The 20,708-nt window shown below is 70.0% G+C and overlaps 1 protein-coding gene across 1 annotated transcript; it reads right to left on the bottom strand.

Moving 5' to 3' along the window:
• Window positions 1-4,123: 4,123 nt before the first annotated feature.
• ENTPD8 (ectonucleoside triphosphate diphosphohydrolase 8) lies at window positions 4,124-13,673 on the bottom strand (the record flags this gene model as incomplete). The annotated part of the gene is made up of 13 exons (XM_084259705.1): window positions 4,124-4,705; window positions 5,113-5,256; window positions 6,873-7,112; window positions 8,081-8,286; window positions 9,141-9,313; window positions 10,751-10,938; window positions 11,007-11,147; window positions 11,233-11,343; window positions 11,475-12,041; window positions 12,372-12,531; window positions 12,707-12,857; window positions 13,358-13,475; window positions 13,551-13,673. The coding sequence occupies 13 exons, from the start codon at window positions 13,671-13,673 to the stop codon at window positions 4,124-4,126; spliced, it is 2,904 nt and encodes a 967-aa protein (XP_084115831.1).
• Between the last annotated feature and the right edge of the window lie 7,035 nt (window positions 13,674-20,708).

Genomic DNA, 20,708 nt, shown 5'->3' with positions numbered 1-20,708 from the left:
CTTAGAGGAGTGGAAACGGCAAAAGAAATGACGAGAAACACAGACGGGAGCTAAGCGCATGGGCGTCGAGGGAACGGACGGGGCGGCCCGGGCAGGAGGCCAGACGGGAGGCCAGAGCGGCCGTCCGCCCGGGCTCTGGGACAAGAGCCGCCAAAATGGCCCCAAAGGCCAAAAACCAAAACCAAGGGCTGCAGCAGCACAACACCCACATAGAGGGGTCTACTGGGTGACCACAGGCCGGGCCGGCGGCACAGGGCGCCCTCCGCGGCTCTCCCCCACCCCCCGCGGGAGGCCTGGGGCCCGGAACAGCCACGCTGGGGCTGACACGGGGGTGGGGGGCTCACTGGGGCCACAGGCGGCGGCTGCCTCACCCAGATCGCGTTGGTGACGGTCGCCACTGCTCACCCGGAGTCCGGACCGCGCTGGCCAGTAGGGGCAGTCACCACCGGTCACTCCGAGTCTGGCCAGCACTGGCCAGTAGGGATGGTCACTACCTGTCACCAGGCATCTGGACAGCACTAGCCAGTAGGGACGGTCCCCACCGCTCACCCGCTGACCACCTCGGGCTGTGGCCACACCCAGGGCTGCTGCTGCCCACCCGCGCTGTGCTTGGGGATGTGATTGGCCACTGGGAGCTTCATCCCGGGGCGGGGGGGAGCCTGTGGGGAGCGCTTACCCAGGGGTCAGTGTCGCTCCTAGGCTGCACCCAGCTGCCAGGTTCCAGGACTGAGCTCCTCCGCCCCTGACCGCGGACCGGCATCCAGGCTGTTTCCCGCTTGGGGGCTCTAGACGAGCCGCACAGACTCTCGCCCCCACGGGAAGGCGCTGTCCTGTGGGGCATGCGCCACAGCTTCGCTGCACCAGAGGCCGCCGGTCACTCCAGACAGGTGCCAAGTTGCCAGGCCGAGGCTGCAGGCCCGCTCTGGGCGGACACACGCGCGGCAGCTTCAAGCGGGCATGGTCGGGGTGCGGCATGTCTGGACAGGCCTCCTGGCGACTCTGGGCACCGGATGCCCGCCGTGATGCGCTTGTCTCAAGCCTGTGCTCGGGGGCACACTGGGCTGTCTGCCTCCTTTTTCTTTTTTTGATTATTACTTTATGCATCAAGAACGGGGCACAGGCCAGAGGCGCGGAGGGCGAGGGACCCAGCAGAGACAGAGCCGGGACAGAACAGGCGGGCGGCTGCAACCCACCGCTGAGGGGAGCGCGGGCTCAGGCAAGGCCTGACAGCCTGTGGGCAGCCCCCTGGCCGTGGCTCGGGCGCGGCGGTGGCTGCGGTGGGCTTCAGAGTTTGCCAGTTAACCCTGCGCCCAGGGAGGCCCCGTCGCCTCCTTTGAAACGGCCGCGCGGGTCCACGGCCTCCCCAGGGACAGGCGCCACAGCCGCGGGGGGCAGCGGCGAGCTGCGGGCGCCCGGGGGCCGCGGACTAGGGCCTGGAGCCCCCGCACCCCGGCCGGCTCGGGGCGGGCGGGCGGGGCTCGGGGACAGCAGCTGCGCCTGGTCACCGTCCGGCCGCCGCCCTGGCGTCCTCGCCAGGCGCTGCTGGGCTTCGAGTTTCTCGGCGAGGGACGGCGCCGCCGCCGCCCACAGGCCGGTCCTCAGCCGCGGGCGGGCGGCCGCTCCCCGGAGAAGCCCCCGCCGCGCCCCGCCGGGCCCCGCCGGGCCGCCCTCCGCTGACCGCGCAGCCTCTGCGGTGACCGCGCCCCGCCCGGCCCCGCCCACGCCCTCCCGGCCCCGCCCACGCCCGCCCGGCCACGCCCACTCCCTGCCCGGCCACCACCCACACCCCGCCCGGCCACGCCCGCTCATTGCCCCGGCCACGCCCACGCCCCCCCGTCCACGCCCCACACTGTCCCAAGCCCCACCCACCTCTGGCCCCGCCCATACCGCCCGGCCCCGCCCACGGCGCCGAGACCGCTGCCCCAAGGCCCCGCCCATCACCCGATGGCCCCGCCCCGGCGCACCCCGGAGCCTGGCCTCGGCCCCAGCTCCGCCCCCAGCTGCGTCCTCGGTCCCCGGGGTCCGTGGGCCGGGCAGAGCCGCCCAGGGCGCGGGGGGGGGGGGCTGGGGCAGTTAGATGTCAGGGTGTGCAAAAGACACCCCGCTTCGCACGCAGCGCCTTACCCGGAAAACACCCCAGGTGCCTCGGCCCACGGCAGGGGCAGGAGCCCGGGCCCCGTCGGGCGGCGCGGCCGGCCTCGGCCTCTCGGCGCCCGCGGCTGGGCTCGGGAGGCCACAGCGCGGGGAGCCGGCGCAGGGGCGGCGCCGCCCGGGGGCCTTCCCGGGGCACCTGCTCAGGCGCCTCGGCTGCCCGCAGGCGACCTGACCAAGCGGCGTGCGGAGCGGGCCGCCGCCGCGCCCGGGAAGCTGCACAGGGTGAGGGGTCCGCGGAGCCCCGGCCCCCGGCGCCCACGGGCCCAGCGGGAGGCCCAGGGAGGCCCAGGGAGGCCCAGGGAGGAGGCCGGGCAGGGGCGTGCGGGTGCCGGGGGCGTGCAGGGTGCAGGTGGCTCGGCCACACTCTCCAACACAGGCCAGGACACCCGGAGTGCAGTGGCAGGTGCTCTCCGATCCCCGGCGCTCCCCAGGGGAGGGAACGGGCTCGTGCTGACAGGCACACCCTTGGCTGGCGCCCTCCCGGCAGGAAAGCCTGCGGTGCCGCCCGGGTGCAGGCCCTGCTGCCCCATCATCCACAGAGCAGGCCAGAGGGGGACAGGAATCCACCGAGACAGACAGGAGCCCCCAGCCCTGACCCTCCCTGTGCCCAGACCAGCCCCCAGGAGCCCAGCGGTGCAGACGCCTCTCCCTGCCGCAGGCTCTGAGCTTCTCCGCCGGGCTGAGGGCCCGTGCTCCGTCCTCCGTCCGCCGGCCCACAGCCCTGCAGGCCCTCCCGCGCCGGCTGGAGATGTTGCAGAGAAATCCGGCGGCGCTCAGAGAGGCCCAGAGAGGTTTACCTGTCCCGCCGCGCTCGGCAGGATGGCTCCCCAAAGCCTGGGCCCCGAAGGCAGCATCGGTGAGATCTTATACGCGCCCACGCGGAAGCTTGTACCCCAGCCATCGTGGACTTGCTGTGTGGGAGGGGAGTCAAGGGAGCCATGGCTACTGCTGTGTGCAAGCAGCACCCCTCACCTCTCCGCTCCAGCAAGTGCAGACCCCCCCGTGGCAGACACGCCAGTGGTTCCGAGACTGGCCAGGGAGGGCACAGTCCCGTGGGGTGAGCCTCACACCCTCCCCAGACCGCCTAAGGGCCAGCCACTCTGCCCCCCACCTAAGCGAGTTCCTGCTGCTCAGAGGCCAGCACGGTCCCTCAGCTGCGCTGCGCCCCCCACGCACACCCCTGCTGGGCCCTCGGCCGAGTCCGTGTGTGGTCAAGGGTTTTCCTGTCACTGTTTCTTGAGGCCCTCGAGCGCGGCGGCCTCCCTTGGGGCCTGGTGCTGGCTGCAGGCTCACGTGCACGGGCTGGGGATGTCCCCGGTCCTAACGTTCTCTTGCAGGTTGGGGTGCCCTGGCACAGGCTCCTGGGTGGACGGGCTGTGCGGCTCTCGCATCCTCGGCCTCTCTGGGGCCTCTGGAAGGATCCGGAGGCCGCCCGCCCGCTCCCAGGACGCGCAGCGAAGTGCAGACGCTCTGCTTTTTTCCCAGCGCAGATTCCAGCTTCGGGGTGGGCTTATTCTACAGGTGCGGGGCTCCTTGGGGTGCCCGTTTCTTCTGGTTTTCACTTTGGGAAATTGTCTCTCAGAGCTTGACCCAGCACATCTGGGGGGTCAGATAAACCTGTGTCCCGCTGAGGGCAGCACGTCCTGCCCCACGCAAGTGTCCGGGAAGCCCCTCCTCTGCCCAAGACCGGCACCTCCTCTAGGTCTTCACGACGCCCCAGGAAATTGGCCTGAATAGCTTATTTTTGGGGAACTGCAAACTGGGGGTCTGGCACGCACGGCGCCCCCGGAGCCTCACCCTGGACTCGGGACTTTCAGAAGATCAAGGCAGTAGCTCCATCCGGCTCCATGCTCAGAAGCCCCCCATTGGGCAGCGCGGGGCACCCCTGGGGCAGGAGCTCCCCATTGCTGCGTGACACCCTCTGAGGTTCCCCCACAGCGGGAGCCAGGAAATGCCTAAAACCACCAGGTTAAGCCTCCCCTGCGGCCCCCAGGACCTCCCCGCGGTCGCCCCTGCGCACGCCAGGTCCAGCCCGCACATCAGCACGTCCACTCGCCTGTGACTGGCCCGGGGCGCGCGAGGCTGTGGACGGTGCCCAGCGGGGGACGCTGGAGCAGCGGGAAGGCCACCGAGCAGGTTTTCTAAGACCCGGGGGGACCGGAGAGGAGAGTCCTGGAGCCCTCGGTGGCTTCCTCGGGCTTGTATTGAGCTCGCACCTGTAGAGCAGCACCAGGGCGGCCGGCGGGGGCCGAGGCCGGGGCGGGGGCCGGAGGCCGGCGTGTCCAAGCCCCCGGCCAGTCTCCACCCTGGGCTTCTCCGGGCTCCTCTCCCCTTCTCGCTCCCGCCCCTGCGGCTCTCCCACGAGCGTCTCACGCCGAGCGAGGCCCCCGCGAGTGGACACCACGGCTTCCGCCGGGTGACGGCTGCGGGCGCCCCTCAGGCAGGGCAGTCCCGGGGCGGGCGGAGACGCCTGAGACCTTTCCCCGCAGATGCGCTGCTGGAGGCAGAAGCCGGCGCTCCCGGACCCGGGACCTGCCGTGAAGCGACCTGGCTGGGGAAGGGCAGCGCCTTCACGGGGCCCACGACAAATGGGGAGCAGCCGGGAGACCCCGGGTCTGCGCAGCGTCCCGCGTTGGCTCCCTGGGGCTGCCATCCCCCGCGTGGGCGCCCCACAGCGGGCTGAGATCCCCAGCAGCGGGCGGGCGGGCGACTCCCTGGCTGCGCCACCGATGGCACCAGGAACTGCTGGGGAGCAGCCCCCCGAGTCCCAGGCCATCGGCCACTAGGGCGCCATGAGACCCCGCTGTCCAGGGGCAGTCGCAGGGCGCTCCCTGTGGGGCCCCCGGACTCCCGTCCAGCCACAGGAGAAAGAGGCCAGAACTGGGGGGCCTGGAGCCTGCCCACCGCCAGGGCCCAGGTGGCCGGGAGCAGGGAGCCACCCCCCGCGTCCCCACCCACCTGGTCAGGCCCCGGGTCCCCCACCCTGTCCCCCACGCGGGTCAGCCTGCCCAGAGCCCCAAGCACAGGGGCCCCCACCAGGGTGGTCTCCCCGCTGCTCAGACGACCCGACTGGACGTTGCCCTCGAGCAGGACTGACCCGCACTGTGGGGAGCGCCCCTCAAAACCCCAGCTGACACCCCCACACTCTGCAGGAGGCCCACCCCAGGGGGGCCTTCTGGTGCCAGGATGGGGGCGGAGAGGGGCGAGCAGCTGCGGAGCCGGCTCGGCCACACCTGCTCCCCCGCCCCCCCCGCCCCCCCCGCCTCCCATCCCCCCCACACTGCCCCCCATCCCCCCGCCCGCGGGGCCCCCGGCTTCGGGCCTGGCGCGGTTGCAGGGTCCCCCGAGCGCCCGCACGTCGGCCGCACTATTAATACCCGCGCCCCGCGCCCCGCTCCAGCAAAAATAACCCGCGCCGCGCGGACCAAAATAGCGGCCTGGGAAAGGCCTGTCCCGGCCGCGCTGACCGGCGCCTCGGCCTGGCCGCTGTCCAGGGCTCGGCCGCCCGCCCGGCGCGGGGAGGGCGGCCCGGGGGGCGCGGGGAGGGCGGCCCGGGGGGCGCAGGGAGGGCGGCCCTGGGGGCACGGGGCGGCGGCAGGGGTGGGGGTGGGGGGCGGCGGGGGCGGGGCGAGGCCCTGGTTCAGCTGTGGCCCCACTTGGGGACCCCCGAGAGGCTGGGCGCCGCAGGTGACTTCGGGGGAACCCAGAGCCGGGAGGGGGCAGGGCCGCTGCAGGCCAGGACCCCAGGGCATCTCGGGGCCCCGGGTGGGCAGGAAGCCCCGAGTCCTGGTGCTGGGACCGGCCCTGGCCCGGCTCCTCCAGGGCCAACCCCTGGCCCTGCGGGTTCAAGGACAAGGGGCGTCAGGGGCGGCCGCGGGGGTCTTGCCACCCTCCAGACCAAGCCCAGAGTGGCGGGGCGTGGGGCGGGCGCACCCCCTCTGCTGGGGTCCGGCCCTTGTGAACCCGGCTGCGGCCTCCACCCTGGGAGGTCCCCGGTGGCGGTCCAGGCCACGGGAGGCTGGAGGCCCGTCCCCGGGGTCGCCAGGCGCTGGGCCCTGCAGCCACCACTGGGGGCCTGGCCAGCGCGCCCCCGGGCGTGGGCAGCTCTCCCTGCTGGCAGCGTCGCTGGCCCTCTTCACCCGGCCTCCTGCAGCTGGCCGGCCGCTCTGTCCAGCCCCGCCAAGGCGCTCCACACACCCAGGGTGCCCTCTCTTGGCCGAGCCGTGCTCAGGGACGCTGCCTCAGCATGGCCAGTGAGTGTGGGACTGGGCACTACGGCTGACCCCCGGGCGGGCTTGGGAGGGTCCTCATGACGCACCGCAGCCCCTGGAGGCCTGGGGCCTGGGGACAGGCCAAGGGAGGGGGTCCCGGTGTCACCCAGCCCTGGGAGGTGCCCTGGTTCCATCCTGGCAGCCGAACCCCCTCCTCCAGGAAGGCCCCCTGGCCGGGTCTCCATCTGAGGGTGGGGGCAGGACTGTACAATGGGCCTCCGGTCATTTCTTGAGCCTCTGCCGAGGGCCTGGCAGGCCAGGCGGCCACCCCTGGCCCAGGGAAAAGGTCACCTGCTGGCCCAGGCGGGCACAGGCAGCGGGAGGTGGGGCGGCTGGCCCTGCCCAAGGAGACCGCCAGGGGCCGGGCCCGCCTCCAGGACCTTCCTGCCCCTCCCTGGAGGACGGAGCGAGGTCGCCGGGGAGGACGGGGCAGCGGGAGCCTCTGACCGGAGAGGCCGGAGCTCCGCTGCTTTCAGGGGAAAGAGCTGAGAAGCCTGGAGGTGCCGCTGGGCCGTGGGAGGGGTCGGCGGACGGGGCGCCCGCTGTGCCCGCCGGAGGGCGGGCAGGTGCCCGGGCGGCCGCCGCCCAGGGCCGCAGACGCCGGCCGCCCCCAGCGCCCAGGCGCAGCGCCCCCCGCAGCCCGGGGGCCTTCTCTCCCCGGCAGAGCCACCGCTTCCCCTTGGTAAGCTGTTGAAGAAGCGCACACAGCACAGCGCGGCCGACAAAAGCGGGCATTCATCCCGCCCGGGGCCGCCGGGGCATGAAATACGGCCGCGCGGGCCGGGGCTGCCACCGGCGCGGACGCCTGACCCGCTCCGGGCTGGGCACTGGAGCGTGCGCCGCCGCCGCGCACAATGGCCCTCCGCGCGGAGGGGCCTGCGGACAAGAGCCCCCTTTGTGTGGGGACGCCCCGCCTCGGAGCGAGGGGCGCGTTCAGCCCAGACGCCTTTGAAAGCGGTAACAGAAGACGGGACGCCCCAGCGCCCCCGCTCTCGGCCCATTCAGCCCGCGCCCCCCAGCCCCTTTGTTCCCCGCACCGGCTCCTCCAGGGCCGCCCCCCCACCAGCCCCCCTCGCGCCCGCAGCAGCCAGTGCCCACCGCGCCCACGGGCAGCCCTGCCCCCACCCTTGGGCCAGAGGGGGGAGGGACCCCAGGGCTGGACTAGCCCCACGGCAGGGCCCCCCGAGGGCAGGGAAACCCCGGGCACCCCACGGGGGGCTCCCTAGGCCCCTGCACCCAGCCACGGGGGACCCGGCCGCACCCAGGACCCCCCAGCCTGCAGGCCAGGCCCCGGCCCGCCTCCCACAGCCAGGCTGCCCCGCACCCACGCCGGGGCTCGCGGGCTGCCCAGGGCCCTGCCTGCGCGGGGCGCCCCTCCGGGGAGTGACCACCGTGTGGGCGGCTGCTGGCGCGGGGGCCCGAGTGGGCCTGGCCGGGCCCGAGAGGCCAGCAGAGCGGCCGGAGCTGACCACACCGAGGGGGCCCCTCCCCGGCCCTCCAGACTCCGCGCCGGCCCCTGAGCACCTGCGGGAGACGGATCCAGAGGGGCCTCGGGGCCCTGACCCCAGGCCACGCTGAGCGGAGGCCGAGCGGCTGAGGGGCAGGCGGAGGGCAGCGGCGGTCCCTGGCTCCTCCTGCTCCCCCGGAGCCCCCACCTGTGTTCCCGGGACTGGCGGGGACGGGCTGTGCCGCACGGGTGCGGGGGCCAGGGGGCCACCCACTGCCGGCCGCGTCTGGGCGCGCACCTCGGGGACCACCCACGGCGTGGCCGGCCTCCGCTCGTGGCCCGGAGGTCCCGGACCCCAACGCCCACTCGTGGGCAGACCCAGGAAAGCGCCGCTGTGTCCGGCGCTCTTCGAGGCTGGGCAGGCGAGGGGAAGGTGCGGGGCAGCCCCCGGGCGGAGCAGGCCCGTGTCCCGCCTCTCCCCGGCAGCTCCCGCTGCTGCCTGCTCCGGGCCTGCCTGGTCGCTGCCAAGCCCCGGCCTGCTCAGCCCCTGCTGCCCGCCCCAGGGCCCCCGGCTCGTCCCCAGTGCGGGTGGGCGCCTGCACCCCTCTGCTCAGGGCGGGGCCTCGCCTCCCGGGCCCTCCCGCAGCGGCCGCCCCTCCGCCGGACTGGAGAAGCCGCCCAGGTGTTATAGGACGGGGAGAGGGGCAGCCCAAGCCCCGCAAACCTGCCTATTCTACATGGGTTCTGCCATCCGCCGCATCAACAGAAAACATAGGAGACTTTAAGGGGAAGGAACTTTAATAAAACTAGGAAACAATCCAGGAAAGGCAAAGAGTCTAGTTTCTAAATGAAGCACCCAAAGTGACCCGTCCCCTCGTGGGTAAAAGTCCATCCAAATGGGATTGGCCCAGAGCAAGGCCCCAAAGCCTGCCCCAAGTCTAAAGCATCTTCCAGTGGGGACCCACAGAAAAGGGTCAGAAACAACCGGACAAGCCCGGAAGGAAAAGAGCAAAATCAACATCAAGATAAAAGCTGCCACGGTCACCTCCCCACGGGTCTCACCCACATCTGTGTCACCCCGTCCACGACCAAAAGACAAGCGCAGTTTCTTCACGTGTCTCTCGGCTCCATGCGCCTCCTCCAGGGCTCCTGGCTCCATCCTGCTTCCTTCCTCAGTCTCTTCTGCAGCTTCTCCTCTTCCTGCTCAGCTCCACCCTCACTTGGGTGGGGCAGGGAACCTCCCCCTTTCCTGGGGACCACCCTGTTACACGGGGAGCCCGGGACCGGGGGCCTCCCCTCGCAGGCCCCGTGGGCGCCGCAGCCCCAGACGCCCAGCAGAGGCAGGGCTGCCGCGGCCAGGCCGGCGGCCCCCTGGGCCGAGGAGGCGAGCGAGGAGGGCTCTGGAGGCCTGGGCAGGGGCGGCGCCGGGAGGGCCCCGAGGCTGAGCGGGGCGGGGAGGCCGTCTCCAGCTGGCGGTCAGAGCTTTGCTGCCGGGGACTTGACCGGGCGCCGGCTGCGGTGCAGCCCTCACCCCGCTGGGCCTGCCCCGGGCCCCCCGCCCCTCGGCCGGGGCGCCTGTCCCGACTTCCTCCTGGACAGCGGCGGCGGGGAAGCCTGCGAGCGAGGCACAGGCCCCTCCCTGGCGGGGAGCTGCGGCCGCTGCCCGCGGCCAGGAGCCGGTGCCCTCTGAAGATAGGGGGGTCGACCGCAGGACGCGCGAGGACAGCAGCCCCCGCCAGCTGCTCCCGGGTCAGGCCAGCGCATGTCAGAGTGACCGGCCCAGCCCTTGGAGACCAGCAGCCCCGCGTCCCAGGGGCTGCTCGTCAAAAGGGGGAAATGCGTCCTCACGGGTGTGAGTTAAGTTGACCTCGGAACCAGGCCCCTGACCTGGGGCTCCACGGGGTGCCCCTCTAGTGCCCGCGTGGGATCAAGTCCAGCTGGATCTTGGTCTCGGGGCCAGTGTCCCCAGGTCCGCGGGGGCCACGCCCCGGGCGGGGCTGGGAGGCCGCCAGGAGGCCAGTGCGGTCCTTGGCCGCATGCTCTGGGCTGGACAGACCCTGGCGTCCTGCCTGGCCAGGCCAGTTCCATGGGCCAGTACCCAGGCTCTCCGGCCAGCCCTGGGCCCCGAACCCCAGCCCACTGAGGCCCGGCGGGCCCAGGCCCCCGGCTCGCAGCCTGCGCCTCTGGGGCCCTGGAGGCGAGCAGCGGCTTCTGCCTCCGGAGGCGGTGGTGGCTCCGCTCCCCGGGCACCCGCTCCTCCACGCCAGTGTTCCACTCGCGGGGTGCCCGAGACCCCCTCTGCGCCCCTCCGCAGGGACGCACCGCTTCATTCAGCCCCGGCTCTGCCCCCGACCCCCCCACCCCCAATCGTGGGCTGCGGAGGCCCAGCCACCACCTTTCTGCCTGCCCGGGGGTCTGGGGCGCTGAGGCCCTGACCCACGTGGGGACGCCATGGCCCTGGGCTGGCCGGGCACCAGGCGCGCTAGGGCTCCGCCCCTGACCCCGTGTCCCCACCAGGGAGGGCCCTGGACGGCCGTGTGGGCATTTGGTTCAGTGCTTCGTGGTCCCTCTGCGCCAGCGTGTGTGAGGTGCCGCTGCCCCTCCCCAGCGTGGGGTGAGCCTCCCAGGGGCTGTGAGACCAGCCCGGGTGCTGGGTCAGAGCTTTAATGAACACAGTCTGCCACGGTGAGGCCGCGGGCAGGGGAGGGCCCGTAGGAGAGTCCAGGAGGTGCCGCTGCCCAGGAGCTGCCCTCGTGGCCACCGGCCCACAGCTGGCACCTGTGCAGTGAACCGGGCACCTCCAGCACCAGTCCCCATGGCTCAGGAAGGCGCCAGCATCCAGGCAGGGTGCTGCGGGCTGTGGGGGCAGCCTGGTCACCCCCAGGGCCAGAAGAGCTGGACAGCAGCGGCCCCGAGCACGACCACGAGGGTCAGCGCGGCAAAGACGACACTGGCCGTCCAGACGCTGCAGCTCTGTGCACGCCGCTGGGCGGGCGCCTCCTCGGGGATCATGTTGGTGAGGTTCAGCATGTACCCGAGCGTCCAGCCGATGTCGGTGCCGCTGACCTGTGGGGCACGCAGGGTCAGGGCTTGGCGGCCGCCTGGGGCGGGCGGGTGCCCCGGGCCGGGCTCACCTGCTTTCGGAACTCGATCCCAGACCAGGTGTCCTGGTTGAAGCCGTAGCCGTCGCGCAGCAGCGTGAGGATGTACATGCCGGTGCTGCAGTACCCGGGCAGGAACTTGTCCTGCTCCTGCCCCGGCGCCTCTGCCTTCACCTGCGAGCGCCGAGCCGGTGAGGCCCGCCCCGCGCCCCTGCCGCCCCCACGGCCCCCAGCCTGCTCTGCGAGCGGGTCCGCCCACCTGCTCCCAGGTCTTCTGGCAGAAGGTCCAGACCGTGGTGTTGGCCGTGTCCAGCGACTGCCCGGAGGTGAGGTTCAGGAAGCTGAAGGTGTAGTAGAAGCTGGAGAAGGCCTGGGGGGCGGAGGGAGGCGTGTGCTGCCCTGAGGGCCCCGGGCGGCCCCCCCGCCCCACCCAGGGCCACCAGCCGGCGGCTGGGCTCACCGGGCCCGGCCAGTGGGAAGCTGGGGCCTCCGGGTGCTCACATAGAAGGGGCCCCGCACGGGGGGCTGGTACGCGCCGTCGAAGGCGCAGTCCTTCTGGTTCTCGCAGCTGGAGAAGTTGAAGAGCCGGCGAATGGCGGCCGCACAGGCCTGCGGGTCCCCCACGCCCTTGACCGTCAGGTTGCGGTCGGGGCTGAGGCCGAGGTCTGCGGGCACGCAGGGGGACTCGAGCAGGGGCTGCGGGGGCTGCAGGTCCTGGTAGCCGCGGTGGTAGCAGGGGTGCTCCACCACCAGGTCCCGGCTCGCCTGCAGGGAGCAGCCGCCATGAGTGGGGCGCCCCGCCGGCCCGCACCCCCAGACCCCCGGGCCGGGGCCCACCGGAAGCAGCTGCGCCAGGAGCCGGGTCAGCATCTGGTCGCGGCCGAAGCAGAGGTAGCTGCGGGTGTAGACGCTGTAGCTGGCGCCGTAGAGGCGGAAGGAGGCCCGGCTGCTCGCGTCCAGGATGGGGCCTTCGGGCACGAAGGTGATCTGGGTGGAGGCGCCGCCCAGGTCCAGGGCGCCCACCAGCTTCTCCGCCGGGGAATGGGTCCACTCGCCAGAGAAGGAGTACTGGCCGCAGACCGCAGTGAGGCCCGGTCCGGCCTGGCCCCGCCCCGGTCCCGCCCCGGTCCCGCCCCGGCCCCGCCCCACCTCATCTTTGGCCCCTCCCTGGCCCCGCCCCGCCCCGCCCCGCCCCATCTTTGGCCCCGCCCCAGCCCCGCCCCTGGCCACACCACACCTCTGGGCCCGCCCCACCCCTCTGACCACGCCCCTCACCCGGCCCCGCCCGTGGCCCCGCCCCTCTGGCCCCGCCCTACCCCGCCCCTCTGGCCCCGCCCCGCCCTGGCCCCGCCCCACCCCTTGGGCCACGCCCATCTGGCCCCGCCTCTGGCTTCGCACCTTGATGAGCTGCTCCAGGACGTAGTTGGTCGAGATCCAGCCGAAGGCGCCCTCGTGGGCCCCGCTCAGGATCTCCGCGGCCCTGAAGTCCGCGGGGGACCCCCGCAGGGCCTGGGCGACGGCCGCCAGGATGCCGTCCGCCTGCGAGCGGTTCTTCTGCCTGCGCGGAGAGCACCGGCCCGGTGGCGGCTGGCCCGGCCCCCGCGCGCCCCCCTGCGCCCCCCCCGCGCCCCCCGGCCCCGCGTGACCCCCCCCGGCCCCGTGTGAACCCCCGGCCCCGCGTGACCCCCCCCATGCCGCCCCGGCACACGCCCCGCGCCCCGCGCCCCGCTCACTCGAGCAGCCTCATGCCGGCCGTGGCGCCCAGGAACAAGGGCGTCCTCGGGTGCTGGGCCTCGGGGACCAGAGCCAGCGCCTCCCGCAGGCACGGCTGCAGCTTCGCCCCCGCCTCCTCCGGCCGGGACGCGTAGGCGGCGATGCCCGGGCCTGAAACATTGTCCGGGCCTGGAACAGCGCCCGCGTGAGGCCGGCCGGTGGGTCCAGGGGCCACAGGGCCGGCGCCTCGGTCCCAGCCCAGCAGCGACGGCCCCGGCGGGCAAGGGCTGTGCGCCGCCCTGCGGGCGACGGTGGCCCCTCCAGAGCCCGGGGCACCCGCTGGCCAGCCTGGACCTCTCACTCGGCCTCTGAGGAGGGAAAACACAGCCCTACCGCCCCCCAACCTGCCCACGCTCCACCCTGCACCGTCCTCTGTCCACGCCCGCCCACGGGCCACCCCTCCGTCCAGCCCTCTCCCCGGCCCTTCCCTCCACCCAACCTGCACACCCTCCACCCTTCCCCCCACGCCTGCCAGGCCACCTGCCCCGCCCACACCTGCACCCCCTGCCAGCCCCCAGACCCCACAACCTCCCAGGCCCCACCAGACAGGGCCCCCCAGGCCATGCTGGCAGCTCCCAGCACTGACCAGCCAGCATGGGCTGCCCACTGACCTTTCACCTCACAGACCAGGGCCTGGCTGACCACACCGGTGTCGTTCTCCTTGTCCGCCGGCCAGCGGTACAGATAGAGGGACGTGTGGGAGGACCCCGCGTCGAACACCATCCCAAACTGGGGGGACACAGGGTCAGGGAGCTGTGGGGCTGGTGCACGCCCGCCTGCTCCCCTCTTGGGGCCCTGACCCACCTTGGTGTCTGCGGGCAGGAGGACCCTGGTGGCCTGCACCAGGAGGATGAGGGTGGTGAGGCCTGCGATGGCTGCAGCCCCCAGCAGGGCTGCGAGGACCCCTTTCTTGCAGGCCATGCCCATGGTGGGGGAGGTGGCCTGTCAGGGGAGGTGGCACCTGCGGGAAGGGTGGTGTGGACAGCAGTAGGCAGCAGACCCCCAGCTGAAGGCCTGTGGGGCTCAGTGCCCACCAGGGCTGGGCAGAGGCAAGGTCAAGGACCCCAGCCAGGCCTGGCCAGGTGACATGTGCCAGCTGGGCCTGCGGGAGCTGGGCTGGTATTGGGGGACAAGGCCAGCCCCCCATTCCTCTGAACAGTCCCTCCCTCCTGGACTCCTGCTCCCAGCTTGCAGGGCAGCTCCAGGCTGAACTTAGGGACCCGGGACCCCACCCCAAGCCTCTCCACGCCAGGGTTTCCTCTCTGGGAGCCTGGAGCAGGGGTCAGGTGGGGACAGGTCATGCTGGCTATCTTGTCCTTGCCGGTGCGAGACCCAAGGAGTGAGGCCACGGGGTCCAGGAAGCGCTGAGTTCCTGCCAGCGCCCCGAGGCCAGGGGCTCTTAACAGGTGCAGGCTCAAAAGCCGGCCTTGGCCTCATCTGCTCTGGGGGCTGCTCCTCAGCTCCTCAGACAGCAGCCTACGGAGGATGCGGTTTCACTGGCTAGCACCCAGCTCGGTGGCCACAGCCAGGGGCTCAAGCCCCACAGGCCCTGGCCTGCTCCTCCTCTCTGGGGGGCTTGTGGCCACTGCACCCCCAGAGGCCGGAGAGAACGCAGGCCCTGGGACGTGCCCACAGGGCCCGTGGGCAGGATAGGCCTTCCAGGGGGCAGGTGGAGACCAGCCTGTGTCACCAGCCAGCACCCCAGAGTGCACAGAGACCCCAGGGCCAGGGACCAGGGACCTGCTTCACCTTCTCCAGTACCTGAGAGCCCTTGGCCTGGCCCCCAGGGGCAGGCAAAGAGGATGGGCAGACACCCCCAATCGGACCAGGAGAACCCCCTCAACCAGGACGGGAGCCTCTCACCTGACCTGTGGACAGCTGGCTGCGGGAGAGGAAGCTGTGTCCGGAGCCGTCCAGAGCATGTGCGTGTTGTGTATGCGTGCCATGAGTTAAGTGTCGCTTAACCGTTTCGCTTTCAGAGAACCACAGGTTTTTCCTATAAATCACATGAGACTGGGAAGTATGGGGGGAGGAGCTACCAGGATATAAGAGGAGAACGTGGGGCACGAAAAAGAATGAAGGAACCGCTGGAGGACCAGCTGTGGTGAGCCGGCAAGTGAGAGTAGGTAGCTGGGATCATGGACAATTCAGTGTCCAAGGGGCGGTTAGTTATTTCCCTGGACGCTCTCCTAAAAAAGTTTGGGGTTCCTCTTAGTAAGAAAAATTCTTAAAAGATTTGTAGAGACCCTTCGTATCACTAATAAGTGGTTTCTGGAGCAGGGTCAGGTCGATAGTGCCAACTGGAATAAGGCAATAGGAGAGATAGAAGAGGAGCTGACATTCAATTAACAAAGGTCATTCAAGGGTCGACAGAACCAAAGTTGATGACTGCAGCTGGCCGAATTCTAGGTAACACTGAGGCCTCCCTACCGGTAGTTAAACAGCTGGCATTTGAAAATGCTAAGCAGTGGTGTTAGGAAGCTGTTAGACCCTGGAAAGCTCGGGCTAGTTTGGATGATTATGTGAGACTTTGCAAGGATATTTGTGTATGTAATAACCGTTCATGTCTGGACTGGCGCCCTTTTGCCCTGGTGGGCCAGGGTGAGGTGAAATTATTTAATGGCACTTACTCTGCAAACAGTACCTTTGAACAATCCGTTAGTGTCCAGAATAATGGGTCGGAGAGTTTGTCTGCTGCTGTCTGTCTGTCTGTCCCCTCCCTTCTTTCTTGTCCTCTCCAATAATGCAGGAGATGCCACTGTGTTGAACTGTTCAGCGGAGACCTGCACCCTCTCTGCCTGCTGGGCCCGGAGTGCGGAGAGGGCGGTGATCGTTCGTCTACCTTCTATTTTGGTCATGCCTGTGGATGTTTCTGCACACCTTTCCCCTGTTCTACCTAGGAGGAGACGTGATTTTGGCATCACTGCAGCTATTGTCGCCGTTTCAATAGCGGTGGCCACGGCTGTGGCTGCTGCCGCCGTTGCTGTCACTCAAGCTGCTGCAGGTGCTGACACTATAAACAATTTAGCTGCCGGTATTGCTTCTGCATTATCAACACAGCAAGATATGAATGGACATTTACGAAATGGACTTTTGATGCTTAGTCAGCAGATAGCTCTAATGTAAGAAGGGATAGACGCACTTTTGTTAACCGCTCACATACCTTGTAACCCTCTGTACCGTTTTATTTGTGTTACCCCTGTTACGGGTGAGGGTCTCATTGCCTGGTTTAGAGGACTCCTCCCAGAGTTGCAAGCTTGGGGCAGGGTGCTAGCCTTAGCTTTTGGTTTTTTGCTGTTTGTGTATTCGGCATATGGTTTCTCCGTCGGCGACGGAAGCGAAACAAAGAATGTGCTATTGCGGTCAGGCAAGCACTTGGCACCATGGTACTCGATCAGGACTCCCCAGTGGCACCCGGATGGGTCAACTTAGTCCTAGAGAACCTGTGAGCCAAAGACGGGTAAGAGCGTAGCCCGTCCAGACCAACCTAAGACAGCGGTCTGGACAAAGTGCGCCGGATTAGCGATGACGGGTAAGACTGGTCACGGGATGTGCCAACCTAAGACAGGTCAGGTGTCTCATTTTATTTATTTATTTATTTGTTTGTTTGTTGTTTATTTTGTTTATACAAGCACTGGGTACAGTCAGAAGCGCGGGAGGGTGACAGGATTCACCAGAGCCAGAGCGGGGAGCAGAGCAGGCAGAAGGACCGAAGGACACTGCTGAGGGGAGCAGCGGGCGGCAGGAGAGGTCTGCGCGCCATGCGGGACCCTCCTCTGGTGGCCGGGGAGCAGCCGGGGATTGAACCAGCACTGCAGAGGCCGCGGGCAGCTTCGCAACCCAGCGCTCAACCGCTGCGCCCCGGGGGAGGCCCGCTAGGTGTCTCATTTAAAAGAAAAAAAGAGGGCCTCCCTGGTGGCGCAGCAGTTGAGCGCTGGGTTTCGAAGCTGCCCGCGGCCTCTGCAGCGCCGGTTCGATCCCCAGCTGCTCCCCGGCCCCCGGAGGAGGGTCCCACATGGCGCGCAGACCTCTCCTGCCGCCCGCTGCTCCCCTCAGCAGTGTCCTTTGGTCCTTCTGCCTGCTCTGCTCCCCACTCTGGCTCTGGCGAATTCTCTCACCCTCCCGCGCTTCTGACTGTACCCAGTGCTTGTATAAACAAAACAAACAAACAAACAAACAAATAAAACATGCCTCTATTAAAAAAAAAAAAGTTTTTTTTTTTTTAAAAGAAAAAAGGGGGAGATGTCCGGAGCCATCTGGAGCATGCGCCGTGTTGCGTATGCATGCCATGAGTTAAGTTTTGCTTTACCATTTCGCTTTCGGAGAACCATAGGTTTTTCCTGTAAATCACATGAGACTGGGAGGTACGGGGGAGGAGCTACCAGGATATAACAGGAGAACGCGGGAGAGAGGGGGGAGAAGAAAAGAGATTTAAGAGAACCACGAGAGGAGAGTGCTGCGAGAGGAGCAGAGAGAAGGCCAGGGAAGGTAGAAAGACAGGGAAAAGAAAGACATGGAGAAGTAAGAGAAGGTAAAGGAAAAATAAAGAAGCAACCGCTACCGTCAAGTTGTCTCAAACCCCTCATTTCATCCTCAGCCCTTCTCTTTTCGTGCCTACGAATCCCGCGGGTCGGGACAAAGCTGCACGGCTATCCCTCAAGTACCTGTGGGTGCTGGCCAGGCCCTGCCCACCCGCCGGGGTCCAGCCACGTGGGTGACTCAGCCAGGAGGGGGTGTGCTGCCACCTTCGCCCCAGAAGGCCATGGAGGCTCCACGGAGTCAGCTCAGGCCCACCAGGTGTGTACCCGCCGCCCAGGGCACGCCCCACCTGCTGCCCCAGGTTATCTGGCCCCTCCCTGGAGGCTGCTCAGACTTTGCCCTGTGACCCCGCCCTGCCCCAGACGGAAGAGGGGGTGCCAGTTCAGCTGAGGACATGCTCCAGTCAGGGCGGGAAGGGCCGGGCCGGGCTGAGGGCTGGGCCACCCTTTGCGTTTGGTGCTTTTTAGAGAGACAGTGCCATGGCCCTTCCTGCCCTGAGGTGCCTCCGCACCGCCCCCTGCAGCCAGCACCCCGCTCTCTGCCTGCTCCATGGCGCGCTGCACCTGCGGGGGTGGGGCTGGGGGTGGGGGTGGGGTTGCAGGGCCGCAGCTCCAGGCCCCTCCCCACACAGGCCGCAGGCCCTGCCTCCTCCCGCCTCCTGGCTGTGACCGCTGGGCCGGTGCCCGGGAGCGGGGCCGGCCGGCACCCGGTGTCCTCGAGAAGCAGCCGCACTTGGCCACTTTGCGGTGGCTTGGGCTGCGCTGTCTCGAGGTTCTCCGCGCTCCATCAGCCCCGTCGGGGGAGCGGCCGGGCTGCAGCCTCGTGTGGCTTGGGAAGCGTTAACGTTGTCACGGGACCCGTTTCGCCCCTTGCTCTGCGCCCGCTGCCTTTCCAGCCACGACCCAGAATTCCGCCACCCGGCTCCAGGGGCGCAGGCCGCTCCCCGCTAAGGGCCGGGGCTCCTGGCGCGGCCTGGACGCAGGCGGGGTGTCCGGCGGCGTGCGCCGCCCCGGCAGGTGAGGGCCTGGGAGCGCGGGGCCTGGGCGGTCTGCGCGGAGGTGGACGGGCGCCTTCCACGCGGCTTTCCAAGGTGCTGTGGCCGGCCCAGCGCCTACCCCTGCCGGGTGAGGCCTGGCCCGCCTGCCCACGCCGGGCTGGTCTCTGGTCCCCGGGCCCCGCACACAGATTGCCCACGGGGCCGGCGCACCGTCCCTCCTGCCTCGGCCGCTGGCCGTGAGCGCCCTGGCGAGAGGGAGGGCGGGCAGCTCCCGGCCCACTCCAGGGCGAGGCCCCGCGCGGTGCGCTTTCCAGCAGGGGACACGCGCCGCCCACCGGCACGCCTGTGCCCTCTGCCCGCAGCGGCCACGTTGATCCCGCAAGTGCCCAGCCAGCCCTCCATGCGCGGGGCCAAGCCCAGCTGCAGTAGCCAGCGAGCTCCTGCCGCCGCGGACCTGGCTGCTGGTGCGGACGCCCGTGACCTGGGCCTGGTGCATGTGCCCCACCAAGGCGCCCACCACCCCCGCCTCCAGGTCACGCTGCTTCCCACAACAGGGTCACCACTCGATGTGACCCTAGACCCCCCACCACGCCAGCATCCCCGCAGCCCCCGCCTGCAGGCCACACGGGTTCGTCCTCCCCAGGGTGGCATCTGGGCGCCAGGGCACTATCGGGGCTGGGCGCGGCCGTGGGGGCGAGCCTGGACAGGCAGGCGGGGTGTCCACCCAGGGAGGCCAGGCTCCGTGGGGAGCCAGCAGGCTGTGCCCCACTTCTGGGCGGTCTTCAGGCAGGACGTGTCACAGGTGGGGCCTGACCGAGGGGTAACTGGGCACGGGGCCCTGCAGGCCAACCCCTGCTGTCCCGCTGCCCGGGAGCTGTTGTCCACACGTCTGGCCTGGAAGTGGGTTCCAGGGAGGTGGTGGCTCGGGGGGCACCCCTATGTGAGGGGCTGCGGCCAAGCTCTGCTCCACAAAGGCTGCAGTCACTCACTGGCCTCTGCAGCGGGCACCTGGCACCTTCCAGACCCGAGGGGGGACCCCGGGGCACTGCGCTCCCCCACCCCCGCGCATTCTCTCTCCAGCCCTCCGCCTTTCCCCGCCCGCCCGCGGTCACCTTTTCCTTTATCAGCGCAGAGCAGCACTCGCGCCCACTGACTCAGTCGGGCACGCCGGGCTGCCCGCAAGGGCCGAGGGCCTGGGTCTCCTGCCCACGCGCCTCTCCACCCCTTCTGGGCCAGGAGCCTGCCTCGCGGCCGCTGGAGACCCCAGAGCCCCGCCCAGACCCTTCTGCACGGCCAGCTCCAGGACGGGGCACCTGCCAGCCAGCCCGGCCTGCGGGGGCGCAGAGGACACGGGGACCATGCCCAGTGGTCAGCGTGCACCGCCTGGGGCCGCAGGGAGTGCCCCCGGATGCGGGCGACGAGGTGCCCGGCCCGAGGGCAGGGGTTGCGGCCGCACTGCACTTGGAGTATCTGCCGGACGCCGTTCCTGGGGCCCTGCTGGCGCCTCCCCATCCCTCCCCGCCCACATCTCCCGGGGCAGCCGGCTGACCCTCACTGACTGTGCCTGCCACTGGGGAAGGGGTCTCTGGGCTCCCCCCAGGTGCCCCCAGGCCACACCGGGGCAGTGGGCTTGGACAGCAGAGCAGGCGCTTCCGGGGCCAGGCGGCCGGGAGGACGCGGAGAAAGAAGGCCGGGCAGCCACCTCGGGAAGGGTCACTTTTAATGGTCACTTGTGGGTATCGTACACGGTTCGGGGCTGCCGCCCTCAGCTCCGCCTGGGCGCAGGGCACAGCCAGGTGCCCCTGGACCCGGGCCTGTGTGGGGGCCCGCCCCCAAGCCCCAGCTATGAACCGGAGCCCCCAGCTGGGTGGGGAGCCACCAGCCCCTCGGCGCCCAGGCTTGGAGCACAGGGTCCCGGCCCCACTCAGCGCGCGGCGGGTGCCTGCTCACCGGGGCCTGCCCCGGCCAGCCCCGCCGGGCCTCTCGCGCGGAGAGGTCTGCAGACCCGGCGGCAGAAGCTGGAAACAGCAGCAACGGGTTGGGGGCGCAGAGGATGGGGAGCAGGAGGGCCTGCTCGACCCACCCCTGCGCGAGCAGGGGCGCCAGCACGGAGCTCGGGGGAGGGGAGCAGGGAGCAAAGCGCAGACAGTCGGGGACTTGGCTGGGGACGGAGCTGGGCCAGGCAGCCGGGCGACCGGCCCCGGACGGCCGCCTGGTGCTGGTGATCGATACGGCAGGGCTGGGGCTGGGGTCCTGGCGCGCTGGGCTGGGCTGGCCTCTGGGGGCGCGGCCTGAACTAGCCGCCCAGCGGTGCTGCTCTCGGGGTCACCCAGGCGCAGAGAATTGCACTTGTTCTTACGAACCCCTCAGAGGAGACCTCTGGCCTCCAGCAAAGCCCGGGCCGGTCAACGCCCGGCCACGCCAGG

Source organism: Talpa europaea, assembly GCF_964194135.1.
Source record: "Talpa europaea genome assembly, contig: HAP1_SCAFFOLD_60, whole genome shotgun sequence".
NCBI classification, from domain to species: domain Eukaryota; kingdom Metazoa; phylum Chordata; class Mammalia; order Eulipotyphla; family Talpidae; genus Talpa; species Talpa europaea.
This window is presented reverse-complemented; position numbering and strand designations above follow the sequence as displayed.